The following is a 13,917-nucleotide window of genomic DNA, read 5'->3' on the forward strand; positions in this document are numbered from 1 at the left end:
TCTTGAAGATCTCTGCCTAGTTTGTATTCCATCAGCGTATTCAGTCGTTAGAGTGGATGACAGGCAAAACCGAATCAAATAGTATGCATAGGTTAACGAAAACGCAATGGTAGGCGAGACTATTAAATTTTCTTCCCACATTTTCGTGGGCATTATTCAAGAAAAACATTTTGTCAAGGATGGAAACATACCTCCAAGGGCTTCTTTATTTCAAGGGTTACAAATATGAATTAAGACAGGGTTTTAATAAAAAGTTCTCAAACTAATCCAATGCAGCAGCTCCAGAGATGATCTCGATCAATTCCCTTGTAATCACAGCTTGGCGAGTTCGGTTGTACGTCAAAGTTAACTTGTCAATCATTTCGCCTTTAGAGAGACAAGGAAACAGTTGGTAAACCTTGACGAAGGAGAGATTATTTTGTTCTTTAAACTAACACAGTATCAACAGCTATTAATAGTGAAAGATAAAAGGGTCACGGAATAAGCTAGGTAAACCAAACAATTCAAGAGATAAGGGAATTTTTTTTAAATATAAATAAAGGAACCGTCGCTCATTTGCTATCTTGCCATCCAGTATCTTGAAGCTAACGATTCCATATAATTTTGAAAAATGCAGCTATCCGTGATCCAGCTCTTTAGGGAAAGTTTCAATTGAGTGTCGATAGAAATCCGGGATTGCCTTATTTTAGCTTAGGTTTGCTGTGATTGGTCCAGAACACTGGTCGCCCGCGTTTTTCCCGCGCTTCGGGCAGTTTCGTTGGTTTTGATTGAGTTCTCATTAGCTCTTCAAGGTATTTTCCTTTCTTCTGATTGGTCGTTGTGATGACTATGGTCTTGGTTTTATGACACTCAATCGGGAGGCTCACTGGCGTTTGAATTGAATCCTACATGTAACATGCTAACGGCCTAAACAAATTACGGTAAGCCATTTACGAGATGCACAGGGCTTCTGTTAAGGGCGAGGATAAGTGTGGACCCTTGCTATGAAATACATTTTCATTCTTACCCAAATAAATCACACTTTCACCTCAAAAGTTTTACACTTCGCCTCATTTTGAAAGAGAAAGAGGTTTGTAAAAAGAAATTGGCACACTCGCCACAAAGCTCTCCCAACTCCCATAACGTTAAAAAGCAAATCTTTACACAAACAACTCACCTGCGTTTTTACTGGCACTGTCCATTGCCGTCATTCGAGAGCTCTGCTCACTGCAGGCTCCCTCCTTCATGCCGTAAAACAGAAGACTAGCCAAGGAGAACTCAGAGTAGTTCTTTATCACATCAGAATCCAAGTCATCATAGGTACTGAGTATATCTGAGAGTTCAAAATTCACAAGACTAAGGGCCGGCTATTTAAATAAGTTTAGCTGTTGTTTATCAAAACCGCGTTCTAAACTATATTCATTTTAACCGAACCTTTTATCTGAACACTTCTATTTGATTAATCTAATAGAGAATAGCCGAGGCCTACTGCATAGGTGAACCCGTGGTTTGGGTTAGACCTCGTTTAAATACCAGACCCTACATGGTAACCATTGATACCCGAACATCAGTAAGCATTTTCTCTATACTGTTAGATCTCTACCGAAGATAATGACAGGGAGAATTTGTTAAACAATCAAGAGTTCCTAGAAATGGTAATCATTTTCTTGTATAATTCAGGGGTAATTAGATACTATTCACCTATAATAATAATAGTAATAATAATAATAATAATAATAATAATAATATAATAATAATCATAATTATTATTATTATATTCACCTATTCGCTCGAAAGAGTAAAGAGTGACTTGCTCCAGAGGCACAGCTGAGAAGACTCACTCTTAGCATGATAAACAAGGTCCTTACCACAACCAAAAAAGTTCCTTACATTGTAAATGAAGTTATTACACGACTCGGGCAGTCAGAGGGCCAATAACTAAAATCAACCCATCAAAATGCTCTATTGCTGGTCAATATTCTCTCAGTATTGAACCGAGCACTTTCCCGAATGGTCCCAAATGACACCGCTCTCGTGTCCCTTTGAACTTCAGTCGTATTATAAATCTCTTATTAACCAAGCTTCCTTGGGACCGTACTGGAAGAATATCGGCCCTCGGTCTTTTTTGTACAGACCTTGCTGTGCTTGGTCCGTACTGTCAAGACCTCGGGCCGATATTCTCCCAGTACGGCCCTCGCGCTTGCTTAATAAGATATATAATTGCACAAAGAGAAGTTTTACAAAAATGTCAGGCTTTGCCAGAGGTCACACTTGTGACTCCTACATGTACATGTAGGTATACATCTGAATGGTTCTAATGTCAATCAATTGACAAAGCCAGACTATGGAAGCAGGGCAAATTTCAGCAGATAATCAGAGAAAAGCATTTCTATACCAACAGCTGAATCAAGCTCAAAAAGTTACTACAGTCTCATGATTTCCTTACTTTGGTCTCTTGTAATTAATCCTTTCATCCCAGGATCTTATTAGAAATTCTCCTTACTGTCTGTAACACAACCCTTATGACATTAGTTTGGAAAACTTGACATTGGATCAACTCATCATCCCCTAATTTATATTTTTCTTTATTCTCGTCACTTGTTTGCTTGATATTGCACTGATATTGTAAGGAGAAATTCTGTCTTGGTCACTCATGGGAGGTAGAAGGTTCAGATACGTCACATACTTTGATCAATCAGAATGTGTGAATGCCTATAGTCACTCAGAGAATTTAAACTTATTCTTAAGCTTAATGAGGAGTAAATAAATATTTCTCCTTACCTCCTGAGATAGAATTCAAAGTATCAAATGAATGAAGCGGTTTTGTCTGAGTCCTGTATGAAACCACTGACCTGATGAAAAACAAAAAAGAACACTTTGTCACCATGGACCTACAAATGCAGTTAAATGGCCTAGCCTACCATGAGTCTGCTACCGCTCAGTGATAGAGTATCCAAAGTACTAATTGGAATGTGGTACAGGATGAGTTCATTTTTCTGAGTATGGCTCTGTAATTTACTGAATAACAACATCGATCATGAAAAAATCAATTTATTTGTCTCTCACTGACAAACACTGAACTGATACATTTCTGGACCTTTGTCTTCTACTATTAAGAATATGCAGGGCTGTAGCTGAGAAACTAGGCTGCCGGCTGGATTTTCAGGTGGTGCCTCAAAGAAGATGCTTTGCGTGCATCTTATACTGACATGCTTTATAGAGTGATTGCCAACTAAAAATCCAAACGGAGATCACAATCAGCAGCCACAATTAGCAAAAACCTTGAACATTACCCTGAATATGTACAACTTACTTGAACCAGTTATAATACATCTCTCCCATATCAAACTGGAATCCACTATCAAGAATTTCCTGTGCAATGAAGGTGGCTTCAAAGAACTGAGGGGGCCTCTTGCCAATCTCTGAAAAGCTCATCAGCAAATAGTCACCTGAAAAACAGTAATAATCATATAAAAAAAAATGGATTAAAAAGAATCTTCAGGAGACCGTTTATTGTGAACAAAAGCAATGAGAAGCAATTATACAGGTACCATATCTCTCACTTATGACATACGCATTGATTGGTCAATTTAACAGGCCGTGTTTCACTGTAAGGCTTAATAAATTCAAAGTTTGTCTTATCAGACCATACTGCAAGTGACAGAACCTGGTTTTTTCTGCATGGAATTTTGTTCTACCCTCATTGCACTAGGGTCATAAATCCGAGCAGAAAAAAAAACGTGATTGTAACTTACAGTGCAGACCTTGAATAGGCCTTTCCCAAGATATTTGAAACGCAAAGGTGGCTGGAAGAGTGTAGCTCGTAAGCGAGGCTATGGTAAGTACATTTCCAAGATGGCGGAAATTGAATGGCTTCAGTCACATGCCCGCAAAGACCATCTACAAACATGGCTTAAAGCTCGCGGGTTGAAAACAACAGGACAAAAGGAGGAACTTGTCCAACGTGTGGTTGAAGCGGATAAAGATGGGACTGAGACGATCGAAGAAAGGGAAATGAGAGAGAAACAAGAGCGAGAAACGAGAGCTGCTGAAAAACTTCGCAGTCCATCTGAGGATCTTCCAGATCCTAGAGCTTTGAACAACTGGACGAGTGATCTTTCGAAACTGCCACCGATTAGTTATAAAGAAATTATAGACTATTTGGTTTATGGAAGATGTAAATTCTTCCAAAGGGAAGACATGAAGTGTTTCAAACAACTGAAAGCATTCAAATTTTTTAAGGACGGGCACGTACAAAAGATCGAGTTAAGTCTTATCAGTGAGACGAGCAGTTACTGCTTTGTGAAGGCAACAGTGTTACCATCCATGCGTCAAGACCGCTTTTACAGAACTTGGGTTTCGGTTGTGAAAGAAACAGCTAAAGTGTTTTCAGCAGATTGTAATTGTACAGCGGGGTAAGGGAAATTAATTTTTATAACGAGTTTAAATCTTCTTCCTTTATTTGTCTTGTGCTTTGTCGTTTTATGGTACTTTATGTCAAGTGACTTGTACAAGGAAACTGAAGAATTGCTTTTGCTGTTTTCTTCTTTTTATTGGTGATATCTAATAATAATACTTGGTGTGCTATTGTGCAGTGTTTATATTGTAATCAAATATCATGAAATAGACTTTAAGTCCCAGTCTATGGGTAAGAAATTGATTTCACCTGTAAAAAATAGGTTACAAGAAAGTGAAGGGAGAAAATATCTGCTCAATTTGACTTAAAAAGACAAAGAGCTTTCTTCTCACCACTCCCCTATACTCCCTTTGGTTTCAGGTTAGGTGAGGCTTGCAAACACATTGCAGCATTACTGTTTGCCCTGGAGGATTATGTGAAGAACCATCGCAACACCATGGCTGACAACATTGCCTGCACATCCAAACCTTGTGAGTGGAACAAGCCATGCAAAAGGAAACTTGGCCCCAAGCTTATAGATGAGATGAGACCAGTTAAGCACCAGTATGGTAAAATACCAAGATTAGCAGCTGTGCCTAGTGATGGAACATACAAAGCATGTCCCACAGTACCAAATTTTTTTTTCTCTAGCCTTTTGGATGGCCTGAGATTAGTAAATCCTCGATGTGCTCTATTTACTGCTGTTAAAAAGCAGCAAACTGTTTTCTCAGAGCAAGAAATTTCAAGTGATAACAATGTTGCTGCTTATGAAGTATCAAGTTGCCCTTTTACTGAGAGTCCATCTACTGCTTCCATAAATAAAGGACCTGTGGTAGACATGTGTGAACTGGAGAAATCAGATCAGGATTGTAATTTCTTTCATGTAGGCTGCATATCACCTTATGCAGCCCTTCCCCCAAGCATTAAGAACATACAAGAAAAAGGGAAGGGAATAAAGAGAAAACTGAATTTTACTGAGGATGAAGTTGAAGTTGTCGAAAAAAAAAAAACAAGGCTCCAAAGTAAAAATGGTGATTGGTTTTTGTACAGAAAAGGAAGAATAACTGCTTCAAAATGCAAGCGCGTGGCTTCCCTCAAACCAACCACTTCCCCTTCAAAGACTCTCAAGGAGTTGTTAATGGTTATTAAGGTGCCCCAGACTCATGCAATGCTCCAGGGTTTGCAAAAGGAGGATGCAATTGCAGATTCCTTTATTGATAAAATGGAGGCTGAGGGAAAGTGTGGTTTTTCTTTTACAAACTGTGGTTTTTTTTATTAGTAAGACAAATGGCTTTCTGGGGGCAAGTCCTGATCGTATTGTGCATGATCCAACAGAAGAAACCCCTGGTGTAGCAGAGTTCAAATTCATCCAAGTAAAAGATGGAGAGACCCTATCAGGAGTCCTGCTTAAACAGCACATCTGTACAAAAACACAAGAGGGCAACTCTACCCATCTGCAGCTCAATAGGATGCATAAGTACTTCTATCAGCTGTACCAGCAAATGTTTGTAACAGAATTTTATTGGGGAATGTTTATAGCTAAGGGAACTAATGGCTGCATATTTCATGAAAAAGTTAGGTTTAATGCAAACTTCTGGTTGCCTATATTGGAGAAACTAGAAAAGTTTTTTGATTCATTTCTCATGCAAGAACTTGCATACCCAAGAGTTCAACTTGGGCTTGATCGAATAAGATATTGAAATTCTGGGCTACTAAAACGTATTGTGTATGCCATGCTTATTTTAGGAACATTTGTGAGAAAATAGATATTAAATTAAACAATGATAGGTGTCAGGTGCTACCAATCAAAAAGTTGGCAACAAATTGACTATATTGCAAAAGACAAAACTGACAGTGCTTCATAAATTACTCTACCTTGCTACAGTACCTGAATAGTTTCTACTACATGTTGTAAGCCTATACATTAATTTTCAAAACTTGTTACAAAAATCATTCTGCGAGAACATGAACTTAAAAACACTGCCTTGGAACAACAGAAGAAAATAATTAATAGGTAACAAGACCTTGAAAAATAGTACTTGGTAACTAAACCAAAGGTATATCATTAAAGGCAAATACCAGATTCCCTCTGGTGTTGACCTCAGGCTCACAGCAGAGATACATGTATGTTGGGAACTAAGGGGAATTGCAACAATTTTTTCAGCCCAGGTTTAGATAATACCACATGGAACAAAGACTAGGGGAATAAAAATGTATCTCAAAACACTGGGGACTTTGTGTTTTGAGAAACCCATAGCCCTGGGAATTTCATCTTCAGTATGATGACAATTACTACTGAGTTACAAGGGGAGGTTCAAGATTTGAAAGAGCTGCACAAATTAGCACAATATTGTTCGCATTATGCCATTCTGTAGCAGGGATGACACCTTGCAAAATCCTAAAATTCTTTATCTGTTCCATTTTATGTTCAACGTGAATTCGCACTGCAGCAATTCTCCTTGTTTGCTCAACCTCACACCTTGGCAGTTGCCTATTTGAGTCACGCCTTGGGGGCATATTTAGGGTAACACCTAGTGGATCCAGTAAATCTTTAATTGTAAAGCCCTTATCTGCCATCACACTGTCACCTTTTTCAAGGAGATTCAGAAAACCACTTTCCTTAACAATTTGCTTGTCAGATGCATTACCTCCCCATAACTTTGACAAGAATGTGACTACTCCTGTAGGGCTGATACCCACTAGCAGCTTGAATGTATTATGGGACTTGTAACTGGAGTATGTTATCGCTTGATTAACTAAAGATGAAGGAATCTCTATGAAAAATTCAGTACAGTCTATTATTACACGTGTATCGGGAAATTTCTTGAAACATTCTGGCATATTGGCTGCAATGATGTCTTTGCTTGGCCACATAATTAAATGGTTTAGATGCATAGCAAGCACATTGTACCAAGTGATTAGAGTCCTTGAAACTGTACTAACTGAAACACAAAACCTCTGTGCCAAGTCCTGTTCCAGTAGTCCAAGCCTTAGCCGCATGAAGACCATCAAAAACTCATCCACAAGTCTCATTTTCCTTTGAGGGCCTGGCTTCTGCTTAACATCATCATCCAGATATTTCTTTTCCTTAAGTGCATCCTTTCCATTCCAGTAATTTAGCTTTCCAGTTATATGCGATAAGCTGGTAAAAATTACCATGAAAGTTCCAAAATTGACCAATCCGGTGTAAAATCTGGTTTTCTGGTCATCACCTTCAAGGTCCTCTGCTGTGAGCAAAGGCAGGTTGACTTGTACACCAAAATCTTTCATTTCAACTGCAGTTTGAACACCATTATCAATCGAATTTGAAAACTGAACACCTTTATCTCTTGATCCATCCCTGGAAATATCTCCCGAGTCATAATTGAATACCTTGGTAGGAATATAGTCGTGGAAACAGTGATTGAAGTTGTTTCCGTTGCATAGAACTTGTGTGGAAATCGATGAATGTTTAGATTCCTCTTGACAGGTTTACACTTTTGAAGATGTTACTGATCCCCTCGATCTGTTAGGCAAGGGTTTATTCCTTCGAAGTGGAGATTTCGGGGCGGGCTTCGAAGGGAACACAGTTGGAAATTGACACCATGGCTTTCGGCCTTCCTTCCCTTTAAAATGCAAGCTGCAGACTCTTGTTCCAGACTTCGCAAAAAAATTTTGCCGCACATTTCTGAGTCTAGCAATCCAAATTCTTCTAGCTTTACTATCCGTTGGAATTCTGTGAAGTTTTACCTTCTTTCCGTTGATGACTTTGCCACTATAACTATGGCAAAGTGGCACACAACAGTAAATTACTCCTCGAGGAACTGTTTCCCTTGCCACCATATTGGAAATGTACTTACCATAGCCTCGCTTTCGAGCTACGCACTCCCAGTCACCTTTGCGTTTCAAATATCTTGGGAAAGGCCTATTCCATTAGTAAGGGGTTCTTTTTCCCGTGAAGCTTGTTTTTGGAAAATTGTGATCTATCAAAATTTCTATGGCATTGTGTTTGCTTTCCTGGTCTCTCCAAACTTTCCACCTCAATGCATAGGCACATGAAACATTTAGGTGATGCACTCCTTTTTAGCTTTGTTTTTTACAAATTTGTGGCATGGTTACAGCTGTACCATATGTTCTTGCAGATAAGCTGCAACCCTGATTTCTTGTGAGAATTTTTGGAAAAAAGGTGAGGCTTATACCCTGCTATCCCAGATGTTTAGGCAGCCCAAGTTTTCTACCAGGAGAAATCAATAGTTTCCTAGAATTTCTTTCCACTTACCATGTGTTCGTAGAAATAGCTGCCTTGCTTTCTCTCCACAAGCTACAATTTTTGTGCTATCATCAGCCTCTTTTTCTCCCAAAGCAGCCTTAACAGCCTTCACCAAGCTAGAATGGATTCCACCACACAATCCACGATCAGATGACATCACAACTATGAGGTTGTTGGGTTTTGTCTTTTCTGCCTCACTTGGTTTGATTTCAACTTTCTCATACAAAGCTGACGAAAAACATGTAAGCAAATGATCAGGGCTCAGTTGTTTAAATGGCGGATGACGCTATCCAGCAGACAAATTACTATCTGGCAGATAAATGTTGACAAAACCTACTATGCTTTCTACCTGATCCACATTTATCCACTGGATAGTGTTATCCGAAAAATCCAGGTCCCAGATGGGATTTGAACCCACGACCTTCTGTGATCTAGTCGGATTCTCTAACCACTGAGCTACTGGAGACTCTATGGTGAGCAAGGGTCAACTTGTGGGTATTGACTGGAACCGCATCGAGCGGCTACACAGTCAAGTTTAAATCAGTGCGTGTGAAACTCACCAACAGCATCGCGCTGTCACATCAATGCATTTCAAGATGCGGCCAACCAACCTCCAAAGTGAGCACGTAAAGATGAAACCATTTAATGTCCATTTGGGACTTGGATGTTTCTTATTACATTAAATTGTTTCATCTTTATAGTGTTATCCAGCCTTTAAACAAATGTTGGTTGCTTCACCAACATGTCGGTTTGCCAACATATGAGGTCGATTTTTCAATGTCTAGGGTCAGTTCACCAGCACTTATGTGTCGGTTCCCCAATGTCCAAATTAATTTAATTACAAATGACCAGAGGAATAAAAATTTACTTTTGATGTATTCACAGGTGTTTGTACATTAGTATCATTTGAAATTGTTTGTTGGCAAAATGACTGGTTATCCTTTGAACAATGGAGGCTAGGTCAACAAAAACATTTGTTTAAAATTTTGTGTACAAAATTCACACCGTTTCCCTGACCACTGCTCTTATTTTCAAGACTCAAGGCAGTGAGTCAAAGTGAATTCACTTTAATTTACACACCTGAAGCGCCAGCTCCATAAATTCTTGCAGGACGTAGTTCTCTCTCTGCTTTACCAAACTTTGCAGCTGATACCATCTTCATGGATTTAGTGATCTTCTGAATATTCTTAACACTCCTTAATCGCAAGGAGACTAAATTGAAAAGCAAAATGTTGTAAGGCTTGTATTATCGCTAGGCAGTAAACCCCTCAACTCCCAGAAGTGATTAACATGCAACTTCTCCATTTAATATCTGTACATTATCAGGGCTCGACACTAACTTTTCAACTCACTAGTCAGGTGACTGGTGACATCTTAAAAGTTACGACAATTTCAGTTTGTTTACTACCCAAACTGGCTGGTGGAAATCGAAAGCCACTAGCCAAAACTGAATTTCTACTAGTCTGTGGCTAGTGGGCTACTGTTAGTGTCAAACCCTGATTATTCAGGAAACAGAGGTTGTTATCATGCACTGACACCAAATTCTTGTAACTCATCTACAAGGAAATGTGTAAATGCTAGACGAGGGACTCCACAGATCTTAGGTGTTGAAGGATTAATTAATATCTTCTTGAGGATGCAATAAATTACAGATAGAAAGAACTTTGGAAACTAGAAATGTCATAATTTTGAAACAGATGGTAGCATGGCACTTTATAACCTATACATAGATTTTTTGTAAGGCTTTCACATCCCTTCAGATGAGGGGCGTAATATTTGCACGAAGTAGCTCGTACAAACTGCTTGGCTTGTAATTATATGACTACAAAACAACAATCCACTACGAAAAAGGTTTTATCAGAAGAAATATTTTTGATTTCCTTTAGAGAAATTAAAGCCTTTTATCCATTTTAACTAAAACAAAAAACTTAAGCCAGATGCTAGTCATTCCCTGACAGTGAAACGCTCGATCAACACAAACATGGTGAATTCATCAAGCTAATATTTCAACTTACTATCTTTCAATGTTGCCATGTTCCTTACGGCCAGGCTACGAATAAAAGTAACAGCAAAACAGTGTTGAAAAAAATCTGGAAATTTCTGAATTTTTAAGACGTTAAAGTTAAGTTTCTCACCATGATGTTGGCCTAAAAACAGCTCCTTGGATGAAGACCGCGTTAGCCGCCATCTTGGATGTCAGTAATTCGCTCACTAAGTCACGTGGGTTAACTGCACCGCTGACTAGCTAAAAATTTTACAACACCGTATGTCATTGGTCAAAAATTTGAAACTGGTACATTGACCAATTATCATTTATATAATAAAAAGAAACTTTGTTACTGCAGGCTCAATTAATTGTGAACACGTTTTGTATTTTCGAAAACCAGTAGAAAGAGAGGTGAAAATGTCGGGTCGAGAAGGTAAGATATATTAAATTTCCAACATCCTTTTTTTGGTGTACTTTGAATTTATTTATTATGAAGCCCATCAATCTTCCATTTTTTTGCAGGAGGAAAGAAAAAACCTCTTAAACAGCCCAAGAAAGAGAAGAAGGAAATGGATGAGGTAGGGTTCTGGAATCGAACGACAAAATTCTTGAGATACGTAGACGTTCATATGTTATAATGCAATTTTGTCCTTGCTTTAAGTTGTACCTGCCTCCACTTTTGTGCCACTTATCATAACATACGCTGCCTCTTCATGGTGCGTATAAATTGAGACTGATATTACAAAATGAGCTTATTACTCTTTTGGCAACTCATTGATTGGCGCTCACCAAGGTTAAACGAGCTTTCAAGGGAAAGCGGTCAGAAGAAAGATTGATTTCTTCATAGTCTGTGGTACACTAACAAAAACTTTTCATAAGACTACATATTTTTTTTGTGACGTACATTTCTTTTGTTTTTCTCCTGATAAAAGCTTCGAGAATGTTTAACTCAAAAGGGCTGTTGGGGGGGGGGGTGGGATGGGGGGATGGGGTGGTGGTATGAAAATCACATATGGGGAAGAGTATGTATTAAGGTTTGTTACAGAGTGCAAGAGGTATAATTTGAGTGGTAGCCTTTGTGTGGAATCGATTTTTAAATTAATAACCCCTTTAACTCCAATGAGTGACCAAGACGAGTTTCTCCTTACAACAGAAATGCAATATCAAATAGAAGAGTGAAGGGAGTAAAGAAAAATATCAACATGGGGAATATTAGTTGATCCAATACAAAGTTTTCAGAACCAACATCATAAGAATTTTATGGCAGACAGTAAAGAGAATTGCTTATGATATCTTGAGATTTTTTTTTTTGTTAATTTAATTTGAACTTGGTTAGGATACATTAAGTTTCTGATCCTGAGGGTTGTATTTGAGAAATAATGCTGGAATTTCAAGTAAAGTGGCTCAAAAGTGGTGAACAACTGTAAGTGTGCACCAGGTAACCTCAGAAATGCCCATTGTGTTTTTCCAAGCAATTGCCAACCAAAAATCCAGCTGGCAATCACAGCATTTTCATCTGGCAAATTTCTCCAGCAGCCTGTGCTCGGCAACGACTCTGCTGATCCTGCTGTATATTTGTTGTAGGATGAGGTGGCACATCAACAGAAGATGAAGGCTGACAAAAAGGCGCTTGAACAAGCTAAGGCAAAAGCAGCTCAGAAAGGACCAATGGGTAAGAACAATTCGTGACCTGTTAAACCCTTAACTCCCAAGGCTGACCAAGATAGAATTTCTCCTCACAATATCAGTACGGTATCAAACAGACAAGTGATGAGAATACAAGAAAATATCAGTTAGGGGATTATCAGTTGATCCAATACTAAATTCTCAAACTAACATCAAAAGAATTGTACAGCAGACAGTAAGGAGAATTTCTAATGAGATCTTAGAATAAACTGTAAGAGTGACCAGCATCTAATGTCTTCTTACAGAAATACTGCTGAATTATTCAATAGGATCTTGAGAATGAAGGAAATGAACTAACCTAAGAATCTTTCATTATTAAACAAATTCTCCTTGATGGTACCAAAGGAAATGTTCAGAGAAAAGTACAAAGAATATGGGTACTGACTGATGTTAGGATGTAAATGACCTCAGAAAGTGTAGTGGATGTATTTTCTGAACTGAGTAAGAGGCTGAATTAAATTATAAAGGGTGTAAGTTTCTAAAGAAACTGTGGTACTCGGGGCTCGAAATTAACGGTAACCCGTTAACCAATGGTTAGTAATTTTCAATGTTTGGTTACTAAAAATTTGTCCAACTAACCTGACATGGTTAGTAAAATTTTCTAACATATTTAAATATTGGTAGACCTCACGACAAAGAGCACGTAGACCCGACTCTCGGTGGAATACTTAGAATACTCAAGTTGTTAAGTTAATTTTAACTCTTTTAGAGAATGTGCTGTAGATGTACTGTTCTTGACTAATCATCCTGAACGAGAGGGAAATAAAATAGGTGCATAATTGTCAATGTTTTTGAGGTCACCATGCAATTTCAGCTACTCTTTAATTAATTTTGTCCAAGTCGTTATTATCAAAATGTTCAATATTTGAGATATCGCAACTTGTGAGCTTGGATACCAAACTTTATAATTTGGTTAGTAAAGAAGATGTCTCCTAACCTGAAGGGTTAGTGATCCAAAAATTAAATTCGAGCCCTGGGTACTACACCAGTGGGGGTAACAGGCTAATTTGGTTTTATCAACTAAGTTGAAATTGTAAATTGGCCACCTTTAAGAGTGTGAAAGTTGACGTTGTGAGCATTAGCCCTTTATCAGAGTGAATGACAAAGGGTTAACGCTCAAAACATCAGCTTTTTAACTCTTTATAGTGGCCAATTTACAATTTCAACTTAGTTGATAAAACCAAATCACTGAATTAAATTATGCTTGCACACTGATATCAGTATGTAAGTTCTCCACACTTTTCTCAGACATTTCCTAAGGTTCTTGCAAAGTGAATTTGCCCAACAATCAAGAGCTTCTTAAGTTGATGATTATTTCCGTTTTTCTCAAGTTATAATACAATATTTGTCTTATTTTGTCAGGTGGAAGTGGCATAAAGAAGTCTGGAAAGAAATGACACTGGATTATTCATCTTGCACAAAGTCAAAAACAAGGAGCTGACTTTTTCAATGGCCTTGTACATAACATGTATATCTTGTAATAGTTTAGGAAATGGAAATCCCTTAGTTAGCAACAAAGAGATAAATTAACATGATATTCATTTTTAAAAAGGTCTCCATTTTTATCCCTTTTGATAAGTACAATTATTTTTATCATGGTATTGTTATTATCATTTTTAT

General features: G+C 38.1%; 2 protein-coding genes and 1 non-coding gene across 3 annotated transcripts; 2 read left to right on the forward strand and 1 right to left on the reverse strand.

The window, feature by feature from the left end:
• Positions 1-168: 168 nt before the first annotated feature.
• LOC148730926 (ATP synthase F(1) complex subunit gamma, mitochondrial-like) lies at positions 169-10,879 on the reverse strand. Its single transcript, XM_088761728.1, has 8 exons — positions 10,760-10,879; positions 10,640-10,674; positions 9,705-9,836; positions 8,634-8,852; positions 3,293-3,428; positions 2,761-2,831; positions 1,157-1,312; positions 169-366 (listed from the first exon to the last, which is right to left on the reverse strand). Exons 1-8 carry the CDS (start codon positions 10,810-10,812, stop codon positions 263-265), a joined length of 906 nt encoding a protein of 301 aa, XP_088617854.1. The 5' UTR covers positions 10,813-10,879; the 3' UTR covers positions 169-262.
• LOC111332583 (uncharacterized) lies at positions 3,835-6,075 on the forward strand. The gene is made up of 2 exons (XR_016001497.1): positions 3,835-4,394; positions 4,757-6,075. It is a non-coding gene; the product is annotated as an uncharacterized LOC111332583 (transcript).
• A 62-nt stretch (positions 10,880-10,941) lies between the features above and the next one.
• LOC111324630 (translation machinery-associated protein 7-like) lies at positions 10,942-13,848 on the forward strand. Its single transcript, XM_088761733.1, has 4 exons — positions 10,942-11,044; positions 11,134-11,189; positions 12,196-12,283; positions 13,660-13,848. The coding sequence occupies exons 1-4, from the start codon at positions 11,029-11,031 to the stop codon at positions 13,692-13,694; spliced, it is 195 nt and encodes a 64-aa protein (XP_088617859.1). The 5' UTR covers positions 10,942-11,028; the 3' UTR covers positions 13,695-13,848.
• Positions 13,849-13,917: the final 69 nt, after the last annotated feature.

Source organism: Stylophora pistillata, chromosome 5 (assembly GCF_964205215.1).
Source record: "Stylophora pistillata chromosome 5, jaStyPist1.2, whole genome shotgun sequence".
Lineage (NCBI taxonomy): Eukaryota > Metazoa > Cnidaria > Anthozoa > Scleractinia > Pocilloporidae > Stylophora > Stylophora pistillata.